We start from the raw sequence: 26,387 nt of genomic DNA, 5'->3' as shown, positions 1-26,387 counted from the left end.
ATATGAAAATACGCACATAAAATGTTACTGGTCTGCCAATGTATTCGAGCCCTGGCCCCCAGAGCCGCCGCAAACAGCCGACTTCAGCTCTGGCAGCCATGTGCTCAGGGTATACCCCTACCCCAGCCCCATGGGTGTGACCTGGCAGTGTGCTGCAGCCCAGTACTTGGTGGTTGAGAGTGACTGCTCTAGCACATTCAGCCCTCCGTGTCCAACATTTGCTCAGTCCCTGTGCCGCAGATGTTGTTAACCTTCCAAAGCCTACAAACCATTGGGAATGTTCCGATTAATTTTCACACAAAGGAATAGGGTCTTCATCAGGGAAAGATCAGAACAGTAATTACACAAATAGGAGTTTACTGCTTGGCAGACAGTGGAGGCAATATGAAAATTATCACTGTCCATGCTGCTGCCAACATCATTCTCCAGATCAATCCATTTTCTTTAAAAAGCGGCATACAACGTGCCAAGGCCACAAGTTCATGTAAAAAACACCTGCATAACTTTATTAACGTACACCAGCAGTGGGCAGCCACAGATCGTGAGTGGGCCTCATGAGTGGCCCTCCATCTCAGTGAGCCGCAGCCACGTGTAGCCCACTCGGATGCCACCTGCAGCTCTGTCTGCCCCCATCCCCCATGTGCTCTGCACACTGGGGCACCAGAGCCCTGCACTTCCTACTCCTGTCTCCCTCCCAGTACTTTTGGAGCACCACGAATCGCCTGACTTGTGCTCCATCCCCAGTCCGCCCTCTCCCTCCCAGAGCTTGACCAGCCACGAACTGTTGATTTATGGTGGCCCAGGTCTGGGAGGGAAGGGAAGGAGTGGGGGGATGGAGCATGAATCAGGGAGTTCGTGGTGCTCCAAAAGCGATGAGACTTAGAAAGTGTGGGATACTGGTGCCCCATGCGTGAGAGGAGCATGCGGGTGGGCAGCAGACAAGTTGCTCACCACTGAAATAAACCATTGTTTTGTATCCCATCTTGAGCCACGTTAGTGGTCACTGTTGCACTTTTTTCTAATTTTGAAGCAGCAGTGGGATTAGAATTCAAATTCTCAGTCTTCCAAAGTACTGATCCCTGCCCCTTGTACTCAAGAGGAATCTGTGTTAACGCCTGGCATCTGACACGGCTGATCAGTTACAGCTCCTTCCAGCAGCAGTGGCATGCGCATGCTAGTTCATTTGCGGGATGCTACAGCTCGGGTTTCCTAACCGATTGCATAATGGTGTCAACAACCCAGCTTCTGTGCTTTTTGCAAGTAAACCTGTGTATCTGCGCCCACAACTATCTGCGCAGAAAATATCAAGTTTCAGTCTGCACTTTGACAGCTGTGGCATTAAGACCTCCATTGTCAGCTGTTCGAGATGGCGGGGTCTCCAATCAGCACCTCAGCTTGCCCCTCCCCTAAGGAAGAGGTTAGGACTGGATGTAAACTCTTGTCTCAGGCTCTTTTAGTTTTAATACAAAACCTGAGGCTCTTCATTATGTAGCACCCATGCTCATACTTTATCTGGCCGTGAGTTGATCATAGCAGATACTGTACTGCATAACAACAATACTTGCTGTGTCAAAGCTGGGGATGTAAGCGACTAGTCAACTATCTGATGAGCAAAAGCGTATCAGATAGTAGTCAAGGGACTAGTCGACTTGCTTCCGCTTCCCCTTGCTGCCTCCGTCAGAGGCAGCAAGATGGGGGGAGCAGGAGCCAGTGGGGGTGTGTGTGTGTGTGTGTGTGTGTGTGTGTGTGTGTGTGTGTGTGAGGGGGGGGTTAAAAGCCGGTTCCCCCTAGCACTGTTTCTGGGGGGAGATAGCGGGGACTGGGTACGAGCTGGGAATCAGCTGATTCCTGGCTCACACGCTGTCCCAGATGCTGCACCTCTGCTTTGTAAAGTGTTGAGCCTGCCAGCTCTTAATACGTTTAGAAATCAGAAGCTCAGCGGAGGGGACCCGGCGGAAGCTGGGACAGCTGATTCTCGGCTCGTGCTAGGTCCCTACGCTGCGCACCAGCCTTTTAAATGTATTAAGACCCAACAGGCTCTTTAAAAGGCTAAAGTGCAGCGTGGGTGGGCCTGGCACGAGCTGGGAATCAGCTGTCCCGACTCATGCATGATCCCCCCCTCTGCACTTCAGCCTTTTAAATGTATTAAAAGTCGTCAGGCTCTTAATACATTCAAAAGGCAGAGCCGCAGTGGGGTTAGCTCCTGGGGCCAGAGCTGACCCCGCTGCGGCTCCCCCGCTTATTGACTAATTGATGGAAAATCCATCGACTAGTTGATCAGTTGATTAAAGGAAATTTATCATCCCTAGTTAAAGCTCTTCCCAGGCATTATGTAACAGCCACATACCAGTCTGGTGAACTAAGCGTTACCCCAGTTGAATGTCAAACTCTGCCTCAGATTTTAAGTGATTTCCCCAAGATCACGGAAGGAGACCCGTTAGAACTGAGACTAGAACTTAGAGCCTCCTGACTTAAGACCTCAAAGTTCAGACCTAGCTCTTTAACTTGGGTCCCATAACGTCCTATCAGGATTAAATCCAGCATGTGACTGCCAGCCATCCCCAAATAATTACCACCTAGCAGAGGGAATGAAAAAACGCAATCCCTTCTGACATTGCTGGCCGCTGCAGTCATTTCAGCAAGGGAAAAGCTTCTGTAAAAGTGCTGACAAAGCAGGAGATGAAATTTTTTAAACCCATCATAGGAAGCAAATTGTGCATCAAAGCAAGTCTCAGCTGTATTGGTCTGAGTCTTTGCTTATCCTTGTCGAATTAAAAGCAACAAGCAGAAGGCTGACATTGTGGATGGCTCTGCGTGCGGTATGTATTAATGCCCTGCCCTTTGTGGAGAAGGGGATTTGAGTTTCTCTTTACAATGTCAAGGAAAGGTTAGGGGGCTTATGCTGTTCTGTGGAGATTAGGCATTATGTAATGATCCCAGTCTGAATCAACGGGATTTGTGTTATCACATGAAGGGTATTATGAAGCTGTCGGTAGAAGTTAATAAAAGTTGTTTTGCTTGGTAAAGGGTGGTCTGTTTATACTGCACTATCAATAGCAATGAAATGGACATCATGTTCCAATGGGAAGCAGCTTTTTCAATGTCACTTTATAAAACCGAGGGACAAAACTTTTCAGTGTGGAGTGAAGGAGATGGCAGTCAGTCAGATGGTAGCTGTATGATCCCTGCTGGCTTGGCTTTATTATTCTCCGGCTTGACAGAATGTAGTGAAACTGTTAGCATTAAAACACAGCAAAACCCCACAAGAGTTTCCATAGAGAGATTGAGACCAGTTGGTGCTGCCATTCCAAAATCCTTGCTGGCTACTCTTCAAGACTGCTGTTGATGCAAATGGCCTATTTATGAATAGACAGTACTCCCAGAGGAAGGCATGCAGCGCTGTATAAATATCTACTTTGTTTAGGTCACACATAGAAAGTGAGCCATTCTGAACAGGGTAATAAGAGTTCAGATTTTCACTGAACAGCCCCATATTTTAATGGAGTTCATTCTTAAAACAGAGTCCAGCGTTAAAAGAGGGTGTCCCAGATAATAGTTTGCATCTGCTAATGGATGCTGATTCAGGGTATCCATGTCTGGATGCTAATGAAATATACTCAAGGTGTGGGTGTGGCGTGTGTGCGCGTGTGCGCGCGCGCACACATTAGGCTGTTCCTGATCAAGGCTAAATTTGACTGAAAAATGGTGAAATCACACCTGAAGAATAAGACCCTTTATTATAGATAGCTCACAAAATAAACAGCATTCAGCTGGATATAGCTATGACCACAGCTCATGAGCCTGCCATACCCTTGTCTGCTGTCAGGCCTGTACTTTGCTGGCTTTAGGATGATTTCAAAGTTCCCTCAGCTAATGGCTTGTTGGGGTGGTTCAGTGAAAGCGAGTCGGTTTCATAGGCAACAGCACATAGGGAAAGGATGTGGCCAGTGTCGTCACTCCACCCCTAGGGGTCAGGTATCCCTCTGGTAGTGGGGTGAGCCCAATTTCAGTGAGACTGACTGACTGATGCTCAGATCAACAACCTGCAGGAGTGAAGCCTTGACTCTCCAGCCCTCGCACCTCTGTGGTGGTTTGAATGCAGGCTAATTCAGTGTGAGGCTGAGGACTCATTAGCCCCTAAAGATAAGCCTGAGGAAGGTCTGAATTTTCTTAGAGTAGTAGGTGATTGGAGTCACTTTTGTTTTCTAAACTCCTTTTGAATCACTAGTGTAAAGTGCACCGTGCCACATACCCCGAAAGCATGGAGCCCGTTGCATGTGGTTTAACCCGTGCAATCACTCCTTCGATCCAAGTGACCGTGCCGAGCATTTCTCTTCCCCTCATGAGCAGTGGGAGTTGCTGATACCGAGGTGAAGCGCTGAAACCAGACAGGAAATCACTTCTTCTGTTGTATTAAGTATCTGCACTGTTTTTTGTGCAAGATCGTGCATATGGTCCAGAGGGCCTTTGCTTTTCAATGGGTCATCCACAACAGTGAGACATAATGCACTGAGAGCTACAGAAGGTGGTTTCACTGGATGGCTCGGGGGGCACTAGTTGGTTGAGCTGCTCCTGAAAATGGATAAGGATCAAGTGCGTCCATGCTGCTATTAGTTATCAGCTGCCCTCTGTACTATCCAGGCCTGCAGCAGTGGATGAGAGAGTCTCCAGATAAGAGATCCCTGAGTGTCCGTGGTGGGTCCTGTGGGGCTGGAGCAGTCCCCTACCTGCAGAGGGTGGGGAGCTGCTCCAGCGCCCATTGGTTTACCTTAATGGGTGATGCTTACCGGTTAACCATTCACATCCCTCGCAGGGTTGGGTAAGTGTTCTTCTGCCCCAAGAACTTTCCTGCATGGTGTACACTGGAATGCTCTTCCCTCTCCCCCCCGTCAAGTGTTAATGAGGACCTGGGGGAAACCCTTCTGGTTGCTACTGATGCTCAGTTCTACATCTCTTGCTTTTATCCAGCAAGGGAAATAGTTGAATGACTCTGCATAAAACAGGGGTATGGATGCAAACAAGCTGAGAGAAAAAGCCTCTAAGCCTGATGGGGTTGCGGGAGGCTGGAGAATAGCAACTGGAATATTTGGAGTTCTGGGAGTGTCCATCTGCTATTTGTTACCAGTGTTCGCAACTCGGGAGCCGTATCAGATCCTTGTCTGCTCTGATGCAATCAGATAGTGGGGTTCTGGACAGCTTTCTCCCGTCTGCTTCCCGCTTGGGGATCAAACTCTTCTAGCACGTGGAGCTGGCTTCTAGGGTCGCCAACTTTCTAATTGCACAAAGCCAAGCACCTTGGCCTGCCCCTGCCTCGCCCCTTCTCCAGGGTCCCTCTCCCTGCCCATTCCATCTCCCCTCCCTCCATCACTTGTTCCTCTCCCACCCCCACTCACTTTTACCGGCCTGGGGCAGAGGGTTGGTATTTGGGAGAGTGAGGGGTGTAGGCGATGGCTCTGAGCTGGGGCATGAGGTTGGAATGTTGGAAAGGGTGCAGGCTCTGGGATGGAGTTAGGTGTGTGGGACGGGGTATGCAGATGTGGTCGCCGCCTCAAAAAAGATCTATTGGGAACCAGAAAAGGTTCAGAAAAAGGCAGCAAAAATGTAGGGGTATGGAATGAAAGCCCGCTGGGGAGAAATGAATAAGATTGTGACTTTTCAGCCTGGAAAGGGGAGGCGACTAAGGAAGGATAGGACAGAGCTGTATAAAATGATGACTGGTGTGGAGAAAGTAAGTAAGGAAAAGTTATTGACTTGTTTCCATAACACAAGTAGGAGCGGTCTCCACATGTAATGAATAGGCAGCAGATTTAGAACCAATGAAAGGAAAGTATTATTTCACACCTCACACGTCCGCCTGTGGAACGCTTTGCAAGAGGATGTTGTGAAGGACAGGATTTTTACACGGTTGAATAAAGAACTTAGTACATTTCTGGAGGACAGGTCCATCGATGGCTATTAGCCAGGGCTGGTGTCCCTAGCCTCTGTTTGCCAGGGCTGGGAATGGGCAATGGGATGGATCTCTTGATGATTGCCTGTTCTGTTCATTTCCTCTGGGGTGCCTGGCAGTGGCCGCTGTCAGAGGACAAGGATGCTGGGTTGGATGGACCTTTGGTCTGACGCAGTATGACCATTCCAATGTTAAGTGCCCAGAGTGTCTGGCTCTTATACAGAGGGTGAGATGGCTCTCCACTACCTACACCTGCAGGTGTCATCTTTGCCTTTCCTGTTGGATGCATTCCTGGTCAAAGGGAGTTGTGTAACAGAGGCGGTGGCAGGAAGCTACTAGCCCCAGTTCTGGGGCTGCTGGTGGTGGCTCCCAGCTCCACTGGGGCAGCCCTCTGCCTGTGGCAGGCTGTGGGGGAGGGGGGAGGAATGGAGAGGGGCACTGGTTAACCAGTTACTCGGTAAGCATCACTGGTTCCCTGTTCAAACCCTTACAGCCTGTCGAGCAGTGTTAAAACAAAGAGCAAGGGTTGCTAGTTTGCCTGTTTGAAGAACTAAGCTAGAGTTATGTCTGTTCCCTCTTGAGCACTTAGGGTATGTCTAGACTACAGGGCTCCGTCGACGGAACCATGTAGATTTGTTTATTGGGCAAAGGGAAATGAAGCGGCGACTTAATCGCCACTTCCTTTAAATTTAAATGGCTGCCGCACTGAGCCGACAAAGAGCTGATCAGCTGTGTGTTGGCTCAGTGCGCTAGTCTGGACGCTCCGCGGTCGACATCAAAGCCGTTTGTCGACCGCCCCGGTAAACCTCATCCCCTGAGGAATAACAGGGTGGTCGACAAAGGGCTTTGATGTCAACCGCGGAGCGTCCAGACTAGCGCGCTGAGCCGACAAACAGCTGATCAGCTCTTTGTCGGCTCTGCGCGGCAGCCATTTAAATTTAAATGAAGCGGCAATTATTTAAATCGCCGCTTCATTTCCCTTTGCCTACAACCGTAATCTACATGGCTCCATCGATGGAGCCATGTAGTCTAGACACAGCCATAGTGACTGATTATTTTATAAGACCAAAATTGTGCTGGGTGCTTCTCAGAAGGTTTAGAAAGACATGGCCTCTTCCAGGAAGATGAATTCCAACTGAATGGTGTGACCCCACGAGTGAACTTGTTACACCAGTACCGCATCAGCTGGCATTTGGCTTCTGGGTGGAGATGAGGGTTTTGGAAGGGGTGGGAAAAGGGCCATGGGAAGTCACGAATTGGAATAGAATGAGATGGTTGTTCTCACTGCAAATGGCTGCCATGTTCCAAGGGCAGCTTTTTTGGTATAGTGGGCAGGTGAGAGAGTTACTCATTCCTAGTTCCTATAGGGTTTTAAACATCTATTGCATTAATGTGCTTCTCTTGATGCCTGAGCTTTATTTGATAAGCTGTTACTTGTTGCACAAATCTGTCGCTGCTTACATTAGAATTGAAATAGTAACTGCTGCTGGCACTGAACGCTAGTATTATTTTGGTAACTTCTATCAGAGCTCTTGGTTTTCTCATTACTTGCTGCTTTTGCTACTTTCTCTCCTGTACCCTCTTGCTTAAGTTTTGTATAATTTAATGAAATTGTTCTGTGTAAAGGTGTTAACAGCCATTGAGATTGTTACTGGAGACTTAGGTCTCTAAACAGGTATTTTTGCCTTTATCTTGGGAGTTCTTTTGATATTATTCTGGTAGCAGTTCACGGTGGGTAGAGGATAGTGTTTTATTGCTGACGTTCAGCAATTCTGTGCCAGTTCTACTCAAGTATTCATAGTTTGAGCTTCCTAGGGTCTGACGTGACTAGGAACTACAATTTGTCTTGTAGCTAAAACAAATGTTTTATTTAAAACATTGCAGTAGAATAACGTCTGAGCTCTGAAATGTGTACAGTAAACCACATTTTTGTGCTTGGATCCTGAATGTTTAGCAAAGATTCAAATCAACACAGATCTTTAAATTCTGAAAAGTGAAAATATAGTGGAAGCAGTCTTGCTTGGCAATATTGTAAAATGATGGCAGATCTTGTAATCTTTAGGATGGTATACATTTCCTAAATCAAAGATGACTAAAAATGGCTTACAGCTGCTCTTTTGTTTTTATGGAATATATAAAGCTGTGTCCCATGCTGACCACTGGTTCCAGCATGCAGTGCTCCATGACTAGAAGTTTGATTTGGCTGAAGTATTTAAGTATTTAATGGTGCAACCTGTATAATGGTGCAACCTGTAATTTCCAAGTGTGGGATAGAAAGAAGCATAGAGAATCCAGTAATATCCCAAAAAAGCATTAGAGAAACAAAACTTGGTGGGTCAAATCTTAGTTCTCTTTTCGTGCCATTTCAAGCACGTTGGTTTTGTTGGGGGTGGGAGTCTTGTCGTATCTTAGGGAACATCCTAGTTACAACAAGCAAAATTGTCATAATTAACTGACCAATTAAAGAAATGAAAAGAGAAAAATAAACAGAATGGAACACAAGCAGTAAACAATGTTTATTTCAGTTATAATCTTTCTGGAGAGCTGTCAATAGAGAAGATGCCTTTTTGGCTGTGGGTTCTACCCCAGTGTGGAACACTTCTCTAGATAAGAGAAGACCAAAGTATATAATACCCCAAATCGAGTAAAGTCATGTTTTAATGTCATAGGTGTGTGAAGGAATCTTGTTTAATGATTGAATTGTTTAGTCTATCATGGATAATTTCTCTGCCAATTTATAAACTGTTTAGGGTATCTTAAACCCTATGGAGTTAAACAAAAAAAAAGTATTTTATTGCTGTCACTTTAAAAAGAGCTATTCAAGAGTGGTCTTGAGATTGTTAATTCAAGTTAAATCCCAGTATTTCTCGTTTCGGTAAGGTTTGCTGATGTCCACTCTCCAGGAATACGTTGTATCAAAATACTGTTTAACACATTAGGCTGTTAGTACCTTGGATTACCGTAGCACTTCAATGTCCCATTTAAATAATTACACATTAAAAATGCAGTCTAATACTTGGCAGTGCTTTTGCAAACTCCATTTCACCAATGATGTCATCAGGTTGCAGAAGCAGTGCTACTGTGCTACTCATTCAGATATTTCTTGGGGGAAAGGAAAGATGGAGTCAAAATTTTTGGGTCCCAGCCCTTCCCCCCAATAGAGACTCCATTCTGTTCTCTGCTTATCCCCCACTCTTCCTGCAGGAATGTGGGTCTCTTTTGGTTGAGAAGTCTCTTCTGTTATCCACACAGCCCACAAGCTGGTGCTGTCAGGTTGTCCATGGACTCTTCTGCACTCTGTCTTATGGGATCGGATTCCCTGCACACCAGATCAAAACACCAATTAACACAGCCCACCACCCCTGCTCTGCCAGCAGCCATGCTGGTAGAGCACCTGCACACTCCCCCTTTAAAAAGATACTAACTTGCGGTATGCAAACTGTTTTGTATGCAAGCTAAAGTGTGCTCTGTCACATACCACACTGAGCAATCTGCTTGAGCAATCTGTGGGAGGGATAGCTCAGTGGTTTGAGCATTGGCCTGCGAAACCCAGGGTTGTGAGTTCAATACTTGTGGAGGCCATTTAGGGATTTGGGGCAAAAATTTGTCAGTGATGGTACTTGGTCCTGCTGTGAAGGCAGGGGACTGGACTCAATGACCTTTCAAGGTCCCTTCCAGTTCTAGGAGATAGGCAATCTCTATTTATTTATAAGGTAAGTTTTTCAGATAACAGATTGTAATATTACTGATACTGTTAGAGGCTGTTCCTCAGAAGATGGGTGAAGCTTGCATTATTGCTAGCCATCTGACTAGATAGAACATAAGAATGGCCAATCATCCATCTAGCCTTGTAACCTGTCTTCTGACAGCAGCCAATGCCAGGTGCCCCAGAGGGTCTGAATAGAGCAGGTAACCATCAAGCAATCCATCTCCTGCCGCCTACTCCCAGCATCTGGCAAACAGACTAGGGACATCCTCCATAGCCCTTGAACGATGAGGTAGCAATAGCGTAGCAATGCTGACTTGCTAGATCTGCTTTATGGAGTTGTTCAGGTGGCAGTTGTGGATTGGCTGGAAGGCAGAGTTTGAGGTTTTCATTGGGAACAAAAACTAAACACTCAGTGCTACCACCTCTCATCTCTGAAAGGGGCAGTATTCGTTTTTCTTAGACAATTAATTTTGATCCATCATCACCTCTATTTCACTAGCATGTGTCGAATAAGGCTCCATTTATTGCCATAAGTAACCATGAACGGTGGTGTCTCCTGGCTCTCTGAGGGTTGTGTAACACAATAACTTGTTTCCAGGCAGACATGTCATTTCATCTGCACTCAACACACAGTAAGCTGTTCCAGGATAATTAAAACTGGCAGGATATTTGATTGAAATAACTTCAGAGGTGGAACTACGGGCCTGAATGGCAGGGTACCTTCGCAAGTCTCTAGAATACGCCCACTGCAAAGTTTCTACAGCAACGGGGCATAGTGGGCTTTCGTATTCTGTCAGCCTCTTGTATTTTGAATCCTGTATTCTTCTTAGAGGGAGGTGAGAGGGTGTGTGCATTTCAAATGTCATCTGACTGAAGCTTGTTCCTTTGTCTATCCGTAGCTTGGATGCAGTCTTTTTGAAGAAAGTATTAAACCCATTAAAAAGTCTTTAAATTGAGTTTTGGAACAGAATGGATTCTGATGTGTTTTCACCAAGCATTGCAATTAGTCTAAAGGCATAATTTTTAACAGTGAGCATAATTACCATGGGAACAATTTACCAGGGGTTGTAATGGATTCTAAATCACTGACCATTTTAAAATGCAAGATTGGCTATTTCTGTCTTGTAGTTTGAGAGGAGAAATCAAGGCAATTGCCTGAGGAGAGGTGGGATTGGCCATAGTTCTGCTGGCTTTTTAATGCGCTCACTGAGAAGTGTGAGGTGCATAAAGTGGATTGGCTACTAGGCCGTTGTTAACATCACAGAATGGCTTCACGTTGGCTGACTGTTGCATGGTGTTACACGGGATGTTTGGTTGCCCTCTGGAAAGGAGAAGTAAACTCCTGGGAGTTTGCGGAGGCTGTTGACTTTCCGTAGTTGTGAGGACCATGACCAAAGGCATAGGTGATGGTTCATCTGTTTTGTAAGATGTCCGGCAGGGGAACATGGTATACAGGACGCAGGCTTGATTTTTCTGCTGTGCATGCTCTTCTCTAGGGCTTAGTAGAGCCCTTCCAGGTTGACAAGAGGATGTGCTGATTTTGGTGGTTCTGTAGGGTGTGACTTTGCTCGTTGTCATCTTTCCAGACAGAAGCCCAAGAGGATAGATGGGGCTTCCACTGTGATGTGCAGACCAGCAGAGAGTTATTTCCAGAGTCAGAGGCCTTCTCCTGTGAACGTTCTGCCTCCCCAGGTGTTAGCAGCTCTTGCACTGGCATACATAACTTGGGCACCCTTGCTAAGGTCATCTGTTGTGGCAATAGATGAGCACACAGGGTCTCCTAGATCAATGTCAACATCTTTGCATTGCACCTGGGAGCAGATGGAACTGAAGTGCAGTTGAGAACTGGGATTTGCATGCTCCATTCATCTCATGCTCTCAAGCAAGTGCATAGCCACACTTCACACCAGCTGTCTCTTGTGTGTGACCTTGAAAGGGAGCCCCGTGCAGAGTACATGGTAATGAATTAATCCAGAGGTCAGAACAGTGTAGGCAGCAGCAGGAAAATCTGTCTCAGAAATGATCACAAATGCCTTGTGTGTGGTGGGGGGGAGGGGCAAAGGAGGAGGGAGAAGCCCCCCCCTCCCGGCCGCCCACATGGGAACATGTAGGTCTTTTATTCTCCGCGTCAGAACTGTCACTTTGGAAAATGCCACAGTGCTGTCAGCCCATTGCTTCTGCAGGCCAGTTAAACGCACTTGGGTGTGCATTACCACCCCTTCATTGTCACATGGCAATTGGCAGAGCACCTGCAACATTATGGGGAGTCGGCTGCCTCATGATACTGCTGTCTTCACTGCTTCACTGTCAGATCTCACCCTGCAGCGATCACAAAGTCCTCTGCTTTGTGAGATGTGTCAACTCAGCACTCACTAGCCTGTCTGAATTCACCAGCTGAGTCCACTGCGAGCACTGTAACGTCGCGGTGGCCTGGGCAGAGAGGGAAAAGGAGCTGCAGGCTACTCTGTGGCACCAAAGAGTCCAAGGTGGTGAGCGCCGTGATAGCTGCACCCATGGAGGGATGGCGAGGGCTAAAGCATAGGTCTGGAAGGCAGGAGCTTCTGGATCCTCACCCTGAGTCTGGTGAAGCGACTGTGCCTCAGCACCCGCTCTGAATGCGTACGCTGCTGAGATCCTGGCCCTGCCCAGGCTGACTGGCTAATGCTGGCCAGTCCCTCTCGGATGGTGCTGCAGGAATTAGAGCCAAAGTGGGAGTCCCAGCGAGGCTGACTCTCGTGTGCTGCTGGTCATGGAAGCCCTTGGGTTAGGCATAAAAGGCGCTCCGCTCAGCCTGCCATGGCTAAGAGGAGAGACATGAGAGAATGTGGGAGGAGAGGTTCACCTTCCCCCCCCTCCCACTTACTCTCAACTCTTCAGAGACTCAGAACCCGAGGCAGCCCATGCTTTGTAGGAGGCTGGGTCACCACTGTGGAAAGGGAGAGGCTCTGCGCAGCTCTGCAGAACTCATGGCCCTCAGGGTCTGTCTGACTCTAGGTGTGTGGACAGAAGTGTGCCGTGCTTGCTGTGCTCAGGCCTGCATTATTCGGACGGACTGCTGTCCCCTCGCCTCCCGCTTAGTCAGTTGTATTAAAGCAAGCAGCCAAGGTGAGTGTACCCTGGCAATTGATCCAGTGTTTCGTGAAGGCCTAATATATTGAGTTGTGCAAGTTGATGAATAGCTTTGGTGAATGAAATGGCTGAGAAGAAGGTAGGAGAGCCGTGAAGTCGTAACCCTTTCTCCAGAGGCAGGAGGAATGACAACACACACACGGGGGGAAAGCCTTGTGGATCAAAGCTCTCTCCCAGTATGATGAGCCTGCAGAATGCCAAGAGGAAGCGAAGTGCTCCCATGTGGCTGTGGGCCTGGGGGCTTTGGTGGGCTCTGGCGTTCCCCACCAGGGAACAGGGATTCCGGTCCTGTCCTGAGTTCACTGGAGCTGTTTTTACTGGCGGTCTCTTTTCTTGAATGGGCAAATCTAGGCCTCCTCTTCTAGGCTGAGAAGAGTGTGATATCGGGGCCTAATCCCTGCTCCAAATGTGGGGGGGTGACATGCCTTCAGCTCCTCTGCAGAGGGGTCATGGGCTGCTGGGAATTGCCTGGCATTTTGATACATGCCCTTTCCCTCTTGTGCTCCTGGCATGGCCATCCACGGGCATTGTCCATGCGCTCCTGGGCTAGTTTGGTAGCAAATTCAAGATGGGGGTCGAAATTGCAGAGGGTCTGAATTTGCTCCCATGTGTCTGCAGAAGTGATCTTGAGAGTCCGACCAGTATCTAGACACTCAGGGCTTTGGTAGAAAGGCTCCCCTGGCCAGCTTGACCCGAAGGAGGGTCTGTGGCTCTGAGTATTGCTGACTGGGCCAGGGAGCGATGCTCCTCGCTGCAAGAAAACGACAACACTTTCCTTATACCATCTACCAAGCTCCTGCGGTGGACAGGGAGAATGTTCCTTGTCGAGTAGCTCAGCAGGCTACCGAAAAACCAAAAAATGGAGCAAGTCTGAAGCTTGGGGGCCCAACTGTTTGGGGCTCAGGGGGATGATGTGGGGGCATAACTAGGCCATTTTCTGTTCAGTTTTTCTTTCCTACTGTGTTTGGATCTGTCTGCCCAGCAGGGAGTAGTATTGACACGTGGTGGGTACGTCTGCGCTGCAGCGGCTTGCGCCAGTCGCGGCATCCGTGCTGCCAGCTTGAGCCCTGCTAGCAGGAGTGTCTGTCTCTGTGGGCTGCACTGTGGACATGCCCAGAAGGGCCACAGCAGAGGGAAGCTGACCCCCTCCACGTGGACAGTTCCTCCCATGGTCAGTTTGTTTTCTGCAGCCACTTCTTGACACCAGGGGCTGCTGCAGAGGGACCCAAGGTGGGACTTGCACAGCAGGTGCCTGTTTCCTCTTGCGTCTGGGTCTGTTAGTGCTCCCGAGCTCAAGTCCAGTTGTAGCCAGTGCCAGCCATGGAGAGAGGAAACACAGTAGGGAGCAACTGCGTGGGCTGGAATCGCTGGGCAGGCCTGTTTCTCCAATGCAGCCACCAGGAGCGTTCCTTGAATCCAGAACCTCCTGGGCAGTGATCGGGAGGAAGGGCTTGGCAAAGCAGTGGTACTCCTCTGGGGCTGCCAGCAGGGAACCCTGCCTTTGAAGTGCCCGCTCCCACTGCCCGGCCCTGCCTTGGCAGCTTGTCTGCAGGGAGCAAGTGGCCCACCAGAGCTGGGCTTGCTGTGTGGGGCTTTGCACTCCCAGCCCAGCGCCCCCCTAGCGTGGCGCCCGGGGGCAACTGCTCCCCCCCCTCGCTACGCCACTGATGCCAGGGGGGTCCTTTGGAGCAAAGCTTATTGTGCCGCTCCACTGCCTTTTAGCTCCTCTCTGCAGCGCCGTGGGGTGGGATGATGGCATGGGATGGGATGCCTTGTGCTGAGCTGCTAGTGGGGGTAGGGGCGATGTGCATGTCCAGGTTCTGCCACCCTCCCTGCTGGAGCACCCTGGGGAGGCTGCCAGAGAAGGAAACCAACTAGGAGAGGCGGCCGTGGAAGTGTGTGTGTGTGTGTGTCGGGGGGGGGGGGGGGTTCGTTTTTGTTCTTTTCTCTCTCCCCAAACCCACCGCCCAACATGGATTTGCTCTGGCTCTCTCCAGAGCCGCTGCATCCACAGCCATGTGCTTTTCCCTCCAGCGTTGGGGAGCATGCACAAAACGGCTGTTAACATCCTGACGCGTGGCTCTGAATGTTCAATTTGACAGGCATGTGCTGCCGCCCCCGCCCCGATTCCCTTTGCGGGGCAAAATCCTGGACGGGCTTTGCCAAGTTTCACTTGTTGAGGTACCCCCAGACGTCTCTCGCGTACCCCTAGGGTTGAGGTACACTGCCCGAGGGGCGGCAGGTGGCCAGTGTGTGTGGGGAGCAGGGGTTTGGATTCAGCCCTGGATGGTGGACAGCAGGCTTTGGCCATGTGCTTGTGGGTTTCATCCCCCAGCTACAGGGCTTCTGGCTCTGGCCCCAGGGATCTGGCCTTGGGCTCGCCCTGTCTGTCACCCTGGTTTCCTACCTCCCTCCCCATCCAGGGCTTAATTTGCCCTCCAGATTTCTGGGGCTGAGTTAAGTCCGCTGTGAAGAAGCGGCATGAACAAATAACGCTTTTCACAGCCGCAGACTTGCTGGCTAGAAAGTATTTGAAGAAAGGGCAAGACACGCAAAGCACCTTCCTTGGGCTTCTATTCTGCTTCAGTTCAGTTAAGAGACAACTGTACGTCATCTGTGAGTCTGCAAACCGCCCCAAGGCGTATGCAGGGCATAGCTCTAAATCCTTGTAACGCGCTTTTCCTGCAGTTAAGGAAGCAGAGGCCAGCAGCAATAGGTGGGGGCTGCGCTCGGGTTTAGAGGGTGGGTGGGGAGCGAATTCCTGAGCACAAGTCTCCCAGAGACTCAGAATTGACATGGGGGGAGTCAGCAGTAAGACGTGTGCTGGCAGAGCTCGGTGGGAGCCCGAGACTGGAATAGTAGGTATGTGCTAAGGGGGGAGTGAGGGCAGCCGCTGGCTTTGGGGGGGCTGAGCAATGGAAAAGGGGCTGGAGGTGAACATTGAAGTCCAGTGGCAACGGTGCCTGGAGAGAAGCTTGCCACAGCTCTCAGCTGCATCGGATCATCCTCTGTGCAGTGCTTAGCTCTGTTTTCACAGTACAAAGCTCATTCTCCCCAGCACCCGTTATGCTCAGAAGTGCCTGGAAGTCTGCAGCAGCACTCCTGCAAAAAGGAGGGCTTCTGGGCGTCCCCTGGAGATAGATGCGGGGCCCTCCCGGCGCTGGCTGCGGTGGTTCTGTTTGTGCAAAGTGACTCCAGTTCCATGTGACAGATGGCCAGTGCTGGACGTTGGTGCCCTCTTAGCAGCACCTTTTTATTCCTCTGTGCTGCTTTATTATTTGGGTGCCCGCAGCACGCCAGGCATTGCCCCTGGTTGAGGAGTTGGAGCCTGCATGGACACTGGACTCGTGCGTGTGCCAGGGAGGTGGGCAGGACGTGGGAAGGAAAGGCGCTCTGTGCACATCTGGTTAGTGCTGTGGGGTGGCCATCGGATTCGCTTGCTCCCCTGTGGGCTCGGACCGAGGCCTGTTGGACGGGATGCGTTTCAGGGAGACCCACTGGAATCCAGGGCCTTTTGTAAGGACAGCCGGAGCCAGGGAAGGGATAGCTCAGCGGTTTGAGCATTGGCCTGCGAAACCCAAGGATGTGAGTTCAGTCCTTGAAGGGGCCATTTAGGGATTTGGGGCAAAAATCTGTCAGGGTTGGTAGTTGGTCCTGCTGTGAGGGCAGGGGACTGGACTCAATGACCTCTCAAGGTCCCTTCCGGTTCTGTGAGATGGGTGTATCTCCATATATTATAATCCCTCCCAAGCAGCCTTTGCTCTCCATCCTGCCTTCCAAGCTGGTCCTGGGCAATTGCTGCAGCTTCTTAATTGTCCCTCTTTGTTCTCCCTCAGGCTGGAATGGGTGGAAATCATAGAGCCTCGCACGCGGGAGCGCATGTACGCCAACCTCATCACAGGGGAGTGTGTGTGGGACCCGCCCCCTGGGGTCCGCATCAAGCGCACCAACGAGAACCAGTGGTGGGAGCTCTTTGACCCGAACACCTCCCGGTTCTACTACTACAATGCCACCACCCAGCGGACCGTGTGGCATCGGCCGCAGAACTGTGATATCATCCCACTGGCCAAGCTCCAGACCCTGAAGCAGAACACCGAGTCCCCGAGGGCCTCCACGGAGAACAGCCCTGGGCGCAGCAGCAACGTCAGCAGGGAGGGCAGCACCAGCTCCTCCCTGGAGCAGGAACTGGAGGGCAGCGAGAAGGCGCAAGACCAGACGCGGGCAAACCGGCAGTCAGCCCAGTTCGCTGTAGTGAAAGAAGAGGCAGAAAGGTAAAGCGGAGCCGTCTCTACGCGGCGCGTGATGGAGACGGACGGGCGGCCAAACGCCCTCAGCCAGGGGAGAGCTGGGATGAACTTGTGCGGCGAGTGACAGAGACTGTAACATGGCTGCCCGCCCGGCCCTTCCCTCATGAACCGGGACTAGAGCCCGGGTCCTGCATCCTGACTTAGAGCAGTGGGGCTCTCTTGCCTTTCCCCTCCGCCCTTCCCTTCCCGTAATGGAATGGGCCCATCCTTCCCCCTCCCTCCCGGGCCGGGGAGTGGGTTTGGGGAATATGCTCCCCTCCCGTCCCCCTGTGGGGGCTGGCTTGTGCCTGCCATGGCCCTCCCCACAGCTCCTCTGGTCCACCCCTGCCCCCCCGAGGGGAGTGCGCCCCACACTTCGGGGGCTACTGTACCACCGGGTAGCATTTCTAGCTAAGTATTGCTGGGCCAGGCGTTAGGGCAATGCCATTCATTCAGAAAGCAGTTACGTGTTGGAGGAAAGGGTGTTACTGCCTCTGACCACAGGGGTGCCACTGTGCCAACCCGCAGATGTAACTGTAGTGAAGTCCCCTAAAACCACTCAGGACAAGCAATTTTCTGACGTTGGAAATGCCCCGTGTCTCTCAAAATGGAGCATCGTAATCGCCACCAAGCCCGTTTTCCAGGCATGTGGCTTTTATCCCTTTTCTGTCCCTCATTGCCAGCAGGGCGAGCCGTGTTCGTCTGTTGTGCTGACTCAGGTGGGGGGAGTTTCTCTGTAGTGGGGGATTTTCAAAGTGAATAAAACTACAGACGAGTGTCCGGGTACGTGGGCACAAGGGCTCGCTGCGCCGTCTATTCAGGCAGCAGCATTGCACCTTCGTCTTTGCACCTGTTGTGCGCTGTTGCTCGTTTGCAGTTCACGTGGCTGCTTGCGTTGTATGGGGGGGAAGGGCATCTTACTGAAATGCGAACAAACCGCACTCTTGCCGTTTGCAAATAGTTGGCTGAGAAATGTGTGCTTGTAACTAGGGTTTCTCTCTCTTCCAGCCTATGTAAGTGCCATGGCGTGGCCTAGCGGGGTGGCTCCCCGCCTTTTCGAGCATGTTAAAATTGTATGGACCCCCCACAAGGAGAGCAGCGGGAAGTGGCAGCCAGCATGTCTCTTGGCCCGTGCTGCTTCCTCAGCTCCTGCCCCCTCCATCCCCTGCCCATCCACGGAGGGTACGGCAAGGCGGCTCTCATGGCCAAAAGCAGCTCCTGCCCCAGCACTGTGCCCTTGGCCGGGCATGGAGCTTGGTGGGAGGGGGGAGTGGGGAGAAAAGGAAAAGAAAAGTAAGGCTCGGGCCCACCACGGGATTGGGAGTGGGGAGGGCGGGAGCGTAAATGGCAGCACAGCTGGCGGCGGGAGGACGGATGCTGCCTCCTGGGATATCGAGATCCCATCCCGAGGGCCGGAGACAGCGTGCGTGCGGCCGGTCGCGGACAGCGAGCTCTGGGTGAGAATTGCCTTGCAGACAGTCCCAGTGCTGCAGTGGGCCCGATCCTTACTTTTGGTTTTTCTCAGGCTAATAGGGGAAGTGATTTCCAGAGCTGAGTGTTCTGCCTCTTAATGCACCGAGCCCAGGGACAGGGAGGTCTGGTGGGGGGCAGGAGCACGGTAGGGGGTGGGCGGCCAGCAGCTCAACTGGGAATCTCTTGCGGTGGGGTGGACAGCGCAGCAGGGAGCTGCAGTCCCAGTGCTCAGGGCACTGCAGCCCAGCTGTGGCCAGGAAGCTCTGGCACCTGCTGTGGAGAACCAGCCCCCTTCTGGCCCCAGCGGCCGGGGAGCTCCAGCCCCAGGGGCAGCCAGGGAGCTCTGGCCCAGCGGGCGCTAGAGAGCCCTGGGGGGCTGGGACAGCAGCAGGGCCAGTCTGGAGCTCCAGCCTAGAGATAGCAGGGCATTAGGGAAGGGACTTCCCCTGGTCCGGTCCCCAGCGTGCCGGGCCAGAGAGGTCCATGCTGCAGTAGGTGGAGTCGGCTACTTGACGCCCAGGGGCCAGTGGGCCTCGTGTTGGCACTTCCGGGGACAGGCCGACTCCCACTACCCCTCTGAAAAGCCCTAAAGCTGTGGGGTGCGCTCAGAGCAGGGGCATTCCTCTGACAGCTCTTCCTGCCGCACGTCTTCCATCTGCATCTCCCGGCACGGCCGCTTCTGGCTGGCACAGGCACGTTCACGCTGTAATGCTAACTGATGGCTTTGCTGCTGCCCGAGGCGCCACGTTCCTCAGCAAAACGCTGCTGATTGTACCTACTGTGTTGCTCTACAGGGTGGAAAGTGAGGCCAGGTAAACACGGCTCTGGGCAGGGGAGCAGCAGTGAAACCGTTAATATACTTGGCACCACTTCAGGGGCTGTGCAAACATTCCTTGAAAGCAAGAGGAGTTTCCAGATGGCGCCTCTGCTCATGCTGGAGTGGTGTCCGAGTTGGCTGTGCCGGTCGGACACGGTATCGCCTCCTGTCGCCAGAGGCGCTCTGCTTGGAACGGTGGCTCCTGTGGGCGGAGGGGTGCGGAGGGTGATGCCTGTTGCTTTGGAAGGCTCGTGCTTCCTGACCCGTGAATGCTGAGAGCCCCCGGGGGCATCGTGGTGGGGCGCGGCGGGAGCCTGGGGGGGATCGTGGCAGGCTACTTCGCAGTCATGTCCGAAGCAGAGGCCCGGGTGGCTATTTTGGAAACGAGTGAAGCGGTTCTGCAGGGTGGAGCCCTAGGAAAAGGCCTTTGGGGACCAGTCCTGTGCTGGCTGTAGGAGGGGTCACTGCGGCCAGGCTCTTTTGCGGGCAAGCCGCCAGTGGCAGAGGTCTCTCTGGAAGCGATCGCGTCTCTCTGGTGCGCTGGAGAAGATAAGCTCAAGAACAAGAGCCGTGCAAATTAAAAATGGATTTTTTGATTTCCGTGATAGCAGCTAGGAAGGGCAGAGCCAGGCCAGACGTCTGTGCCGCTGGCCTCCTCTGCTTGCTCAGAGCCCCGTGCGTTCTGCCTTTTATTGTGGTTTCAGAACCTTCGTCACTTGAGGGGCCTCGTTTTCCCACTTTTCGCCCATAAAATTGTAACGGTATCTTTACTGCTACCTTCTGGCTGGGACCAGACTGGCCCTTACACCGTGAGGGGCGTGCTTCGCTCGTAGGCCAGCGCTGAGCGCTCGCATGGGGCTGGAGGCACAGACTGGTATGCAGACATTGCAGGTGCTCAGAGGGAGGGAGCTATGGATTCTGCCTTTCAGCTGAGGCAGAGGGGTGCAATATGTCCCAGACGTTGCCGAGTCAGTGTTGGAGCCAGGGCTGAACTAGGCACGTTCTAGCTCTTAGCTGAGTCTAACGGACTGAGCTGAACAGATGCCATAAAAACAGAGCAGCATGTGTAGACTAGCCGATCTGTACAACACCGCACTGGAAGATCTGCTAATTTCTTCCCCTCCCCCGGCTTTTTAGACAGACACCGTGGCGCAGGGCTGCAGCTAACGAGGCTCCTGTTTAAAGTGCCGATAGTTTACGCCCAAGGCCTGTTACTTGGAAGATGTCCCCGAGTGTGAAAGTCCAGAAATCTGCTTTATAGCTAGCAAGCAGAAATGCCAGGCCAAAGCACTGGCTCATCAATAATAGAGCTGCCTTCTGGAGCATGCACTGTGCTGTCCTTTAGCCCCCACAGCCTCCGAGTAGATGCAAAGTAGCATTATCCCCACTTAGTAGCTAAGGAAACTGAGACGGAGACAGGGGAGACTGGCTGGCTAGCCCCACTCCTTCCCCTGATTCCTCTCTCCCTTCCTCCCTCCCCCCTCCCAACCTGCCATGGCTGGAGCGTCCCTTCTCCCTGCAGCTGTAGGAGTCTCTGCTGGCCTGCCCCAGGCCATCAGCTAAGCCCCAAGGTCCAGGCAGGGCCTGGAGATGAACCCCAGCCGGCTTCAGGGGATGGGGCCACAGCCTCGATTAGGAGAGACTTAGCCTTTCCGGCCTGTGATACCTCCTGCGCCTGGGCTGGGATTGTATGGAGCCGCTCAAGGGAGATGACTCGTACAAGATCTGGGACTCTCTTGAGCAGTGAGCCAGAAGATGGACTTGAGGACCAAACCTGTTTGATGTTTAGCAGGAGGCGAATAAGGATTCCCCACCTCCAGTTGTGCAAAAACGCAGCTCTTTGAACCGATCCCCTGAAGAGTGGGCTGTTGCCTGCTGATGACCCATTACAGGAGACTAAGATTCAAGGCCTAAGCTTATAAGGGAAAGGCTGAATTCTTCATGTCTGAGCGGTCGCCGTGTTAGTCCATAACTTGAATAAACGAGTAGTCCTGTGGCACCTTAGAGACTAGCTTTTGTGGGCAAAACCTACTTCCGCAGAAGGGCTGGAGTGGAAATAATAGGGACCCAGAATTTATAACAGAAAAAGGAGGAAAGAAAAAACAAGGTACCTGCCAATTAGTGCTGGGGCTAATTGCGTGGGCTGGAAGTGTCCCATACTTAGCTTAGTGAGCTGTTAAATGCAGATTGGCTTTCGAACGTGACAGCCAGTTCGTCTTTTTTTCAAGCCCAGGAAAACAGTCACATTTGCATATGAAGAACAATTCCATTCTCTCTCTCGTTAGCTTGTGAAATTCCTACTTTTGAAATGGCTACTTTTAAATAGGGATGTAAGTGACTGGTTGACTAGTCCCTCGACTAGTCGTGCTCCCCCTCCCCCCGGCTGCCTTTATCAGAGTCAGCAACGTGGGGAGCAGGAGCTAGTGCTGAGGGGAGCTGCTTAAAAGCCGGTTCCCCCCGTCACCATCTCCTCAGGAGGCAGGGGGGTAGCAGGGACTGGGTGTGAGCCTGGACTCAGCTCATTCCCGGCTCATGCCCAGTCCAAGACACTGCACCTCTGCAGGCTCTTAATTCATTTAAAAATCAGAAGTGCAGCAGGGGGCCCTGGCGCAAGCCAGGAATCATTTCACAGCTCATGCAGAGTGTTGTCCGCCCCCCCACTGTGCTTGAGTCTTTTAAATGTATTAAGAGCCAGCAGGTTCTTAATACATTTCAAAGGCAGAGCTGCAGCAGGGTTAGCTCCCGAGGTCGCTGCAGCCCCCCGGCTTATGAACGAATCGACTAGTCAATGGTAAATCCATCAACTAGTCGATTAGTTGATTAAATGAAATTTAACATCCCTACTTTTAAATCATGACTGAGTGTCCAGACAGGTTAAAATCTTCCCCCACAGGTTTCTGTGTGTTACCATTTGTGATGTCTGACTGGTGTCCATGGCGGTTCTGGATCTGAATCTAAGAGCATGTCTTCATTCCAAACTTTTGCTAATGCAAGTTACACTGGCATGAAACCACCACGGAACTTGTGAGCTGGCACAGGTGGTTCCTTGTGTTGGCCGTGCACGTACTCCCCATGACTGCTTGTGCACACTGTAGTGCACCACGGGCAGGTATCCGGAGCAGTGTCTTTTGGGAAGCTTTGGCATGCACGGGAGAGCAGAAACAAGTTGCACAGAGGTGACTTGGACAGTGGGGTGAAGTTCCCATGGTGCATCTTCCTCCATCCCATAATGCCATTCCTATCTCATATTCATGCCTGTTTTGAGAATCCCGCTAACCCATGCAGGATTTGTCTTTGTCTGCCATCTCTGACGCAAGCATTCGCCTCAACAGCCTGCACTACTGTCACGGGTGTTAGAAGGCCGAGGGGGACGTAGGGCCTGGGGCTGCATTGCTAAGGGATGGGGGCCCTGCCCCTTCCCAAGCCTGGCCTCCATCCTGGAGCAACACAGCCCAGGGGCCTAGGGAGGGCCTGGCGCAGCAGCAGCCAGGTGGCAGGAGTCAAAGTGGCCCGGCAGCCTGCACCCCTCTGCCACGCTGCCTTGCCGGTCCTCTGCGCCTGCTTCTCTGCGGCAGTGCGAAGCCGAGCACAGCTGGCCAGGGGAGAATGGCGGAGCAGAGTGGAGCAAGCTGCCGGGGTTTTGCTGCCGTGGGGAGTGCAAGGGGGTGACCCCTGCTGCTGCCATGCCAGGCCCCCAGCCCAAGGTAATCCCTTGGGTCCCTTCTGTCCATCGGTTCGGGTGGCTGCCGTGTGGCCCCCAAAAGCACAGGGCCTGTGGTGGCCACCCCGAATCATCCTATGGCTGGGATGGCTCTGAGCACATGGTGCACAATCCTCCAGTATTTGCAGAGCTGCAAGCAAATGTGGTGATTTCCTGGAGGCCAGCTTCGCCCCATGCTCCGAGCCATCTCGTCCCCAGCCAAAACCACTTGAGGGTTGGTGGTGGGGTTCCTGGAATGGCTGGGAAGGGCGGAGCGCTGCTTCCGGGCTTGAGAAATGAGCACAGAGTGGTGGGATTGCATGGTAAGGCAAGCTTGGGATGAGAACGAGCTGCTGCAGAGCTTGTTACGCATGGGCCCGTTTCTGGATTTGTGCCCTCCCGTACAGGGACACCAGCTTGAGAGCTGCATGGGTAGTGGAGAATCAAGTGGCACTTGTCTTGCATAAACTTGTGGTGACAGATTTCCCACTGACCAGTTCCAATCATTTGGGATTTGGAAACTCCACTCTGGGGGCCGTTGTCATGCAAGTGTGCAATGCCATAAATCCTGCTACACTGGGCTGGCCCTCAGCACCATGCAGGACAGAGGAGATGGACTGCAGCAGAGCAATCGATATCCAGATAACCACCTTGCCACAGAGCACAACAACAGAAAGGGCCAGTTTTCTTTGGTTGCGCAAATGCTGAGGGATGGCCGGGGATGCTTCGCTGGCAGCAGAGTTGGCTGGTCAGAGAAGATGCACAATGCTTGCACCTTTAAGAAAACAGGACAACTCAGAAGGCTACGTGCAGGAGCTTTCTTTCCTGACCAGCAGATTAGCATTTGCAGTGTTGAAATGGCAGTGGCGATCCTGAGACCCAGCCTACAGCATGTTCCTCTGATGCACGAAAATATACATCACCCACCTTGTCAGCCTCAGAGATTCAACTGCCAGCTCAACATGTGCAGAATGCCAATGAGTGCTTTTTGTAGACTGATGGGGAGCTGGCATTGACTCGCATTATTGGATCTCAGTGAGAAAAATCCCAGTGGGTATAGAAACCTGCTGTGTCCTGCATAATATCTGTGAAGCAAAGGAGGCAAAGCTACTGCTAGAGTGGGGGGCGTCAGCAGGGCGGCTGTTTGCTGAGTTTGAACAGCCTAATGTAAAGGCTATCAACAGAGCTTGATGCAGAACTATATGGCTCAGGGAGTCTTTGAAACAGCACTTAGCTGTGTGCCACAGTAATAGGTTGTGATGTATTGTGCTCTATCTCATCTTGTAGTTTGGGGGCCTGTTAGGAACTGTTGTAGCCCTGTGGACCAGCTTATCTTTGTGTTATCCACAGCTCTGCAATATATAGCTCGCTTGATTCTTTTCAGCAGTAATGCAAGGGACCTACAGGTTTGACTCCGCTAAGACATTGGCTTTCGCAGTTAACATGAGGCATGAGACCTGTAAACGTTGGCCTAGATAAACTTAAGTAACTCATAAGTTCTAAGGAACTGGAAGTAGGATGTAAGGGGGGAGTCTTAGGCATCTGACATCAACTGAGCACGGAACAGCTTCTGGAAGGCTCTGGATGGAACATTCGACTGTAAACGGGCCGTTTCAACAAAGAGACGTGTATGATAAAGGGTTGAAATCAGAGATCTACCAACCTATAGGAAAAGGACACCAAAGCATCGGCAAGGGGAGGAAACTCAAATAAGGATTAAGGGTAACCCCCTGTTAAATATGCATTGTATTAGGTAGCGTCAGCATAACACAGTATAAGTCACATCCCAGGGCAGTGAAGGTAGCGAGGTAGACGTTGGGAGGGGCCAGGATGGTGGCTGCTGGTGGAGATGAGGAAGGTGACGGTAACGAGGAAGATAAGAGCTAACACACAGGTTGTTGTGCAAAGGTCTAGTGTAAGTACGGATGTTCCAGTGCACTGCCTGTGTTCTGTACTGTTTCTCTCGACCTTGATGAGTCAGTGCGTGTATCTGTAAATATAACTAGTTCCTGTCGTGTGAGTGCTGCACCTGTGCACACTGGGATGCCCAACTTGAAAATATTTGAAATAATAATTCTAGTGGGCCTGATCTTGGGATAAGGACCTGTCGGCCTCCGAGCAATATATGGGAGACTTCACATCAGGCTATCCTCTGTGATGCGTGGTGCTCATCTCTGACCTATTAACTGTGTGGAGCATTCAGTACACTTATGCTGATCACGCTGTTTCTCACCGATCTCGGGCATTGCGCATAATAAAGTGGGTACATTCAATACCCAACCTTTCAGTATTGCCAGCCCTTCTGCAGCATATATTGGGAACTAAGAAACAGGAATTGTTTCCCAAACAAGAGAGTTTTACTGAGTCATGAAAACAAAATAAAAAATGTGACGAAAAACAGATACATGAAGACTTCAGGCTTTGGTCTATACATTTATCAAAGAAAGGGGAAGAACAGTCCTGTCCATTTTAGCTACACGTACATCAGGAGTGGCTCTGAAATGTCCATATGTGAAGCTAAGAACAGTCACGAAGTCCCCTGGAGAGGAGAGGTGGGGGTAGGAGTGTGGCCCATGATGCCACATGGAGGGTTGAGGTGGAAAGCAGGGAAGTGCTATCCTGGAATTCGCCATGAATTGCAAAGGGACGCAAGCTTGGGATTACTGAGCCTGCAGGTCCCAAAGTCCGCAGTGTCTGCTTGCTGCCAGGAGCCCTGTTATATCTGAGGGCATCTCCCAGCCCTTTCTCGGTGCAATCCACCATGTTCATCCTCCAGGCTCCCTGGCCATGGTCTAATGCAGCACTGGCTTGTGGAGGCCTTACTCAATACATCATCCTAAGTCCTCTTCTTTCTCCTCTGCGCCTCAGGCTCGTGTGCTGTGGGTGTGGAGGGGAACCCCTCAAGGACATAGGGAAAAAACGCAGGAGTACAATTGCCAGTAGAGTTTCAAAGTAAAGTGTAAATTAAGATTCTGAACTTCCCCATAAGCTTTACATGAGACATGTCAATTGACACTTCTCCTTCAGCACCACACCCAGCTCCAACCAGGGGGAGTATGGCCTGTCAGCAGTGAGGAAAACGAGGGGGGAATTGTTCAGTTGCATGAACCGATGAGTATAGGCTGCTGGCACTGAATACTTGCTCTGCTTTCCCCAGGGAGTGGCGATTTTTGTTGCTCTTGCTCTTGAGTGTAACAAAGGCTCACAGACGGAATCAGCTACTTGCTGGCATCCCAAAGCTTCCAGGGCCTGGAGGCAGCTAGCCTGTTTACTGCAGTGGTGTCTGCTGAAGTTATTGCTGCCTGACATGGGAAGGTCTCCTACTG

The 26,387-nt window shown here is 51.5% G+C and overlaps 1 protein-coding gene across 7 annotated transcripts in view; it reads left to right on the top strand.

Moving 5' to 3' along the window:
* ARHGAP39 (Rho GTPase activating protein 39) overlaps positions 1 to 26,387 on the top strand; it is a 344,304-nt gene that overhangs the window by 113,775 nt on the left and 204,142 nt on the right. For 5 of the 7 annotated variants that reach the window (XR_012901161.1, XM_075919969.1, XM_075919970.1 and 2 more), the window contains exon 2: positions 16,622 to 17,056. The exons of 1 other annotated variant lie outside the window; for it this stretch is intronic. Coding sequence is in view for 5 of the 6 variants with exons in the window: in XM_075919969.1 (XP_075776084.1) it covers positions 16,622 to 17,056 (435 nt within the window). In the remaining variant the exon portion in view is untranslated. Of the gene's footprint in view, positions 1 to 2,235; positions 2,820 to 16,621; positions 17,057 to 26,387 lie in introns of those variants that run through there. One more of the 7 variants, XM_075919967.1, reaches the window with a different exon arrangement.

Source organism: Pelodiscus sinensis, chromosome 2 (genome assembly GCF_049634645.1).
Source record: "Pelodiscus sinensis isolate JC-2024 chromosome 2, ASM4963464v1, whole genome shotgun sequence".
Taxonomy (NCBI): Eukaryota; Metazoa; Chordata; order Testudines; family Trionychidae; genus Pelodiscus; species Pelodiscus sinensis.
The sequence above is the reverse complement of the archived record's forward strand: the minus strand, read 5'-3'. Positions and strand labels throughout refer to the sequence as shown.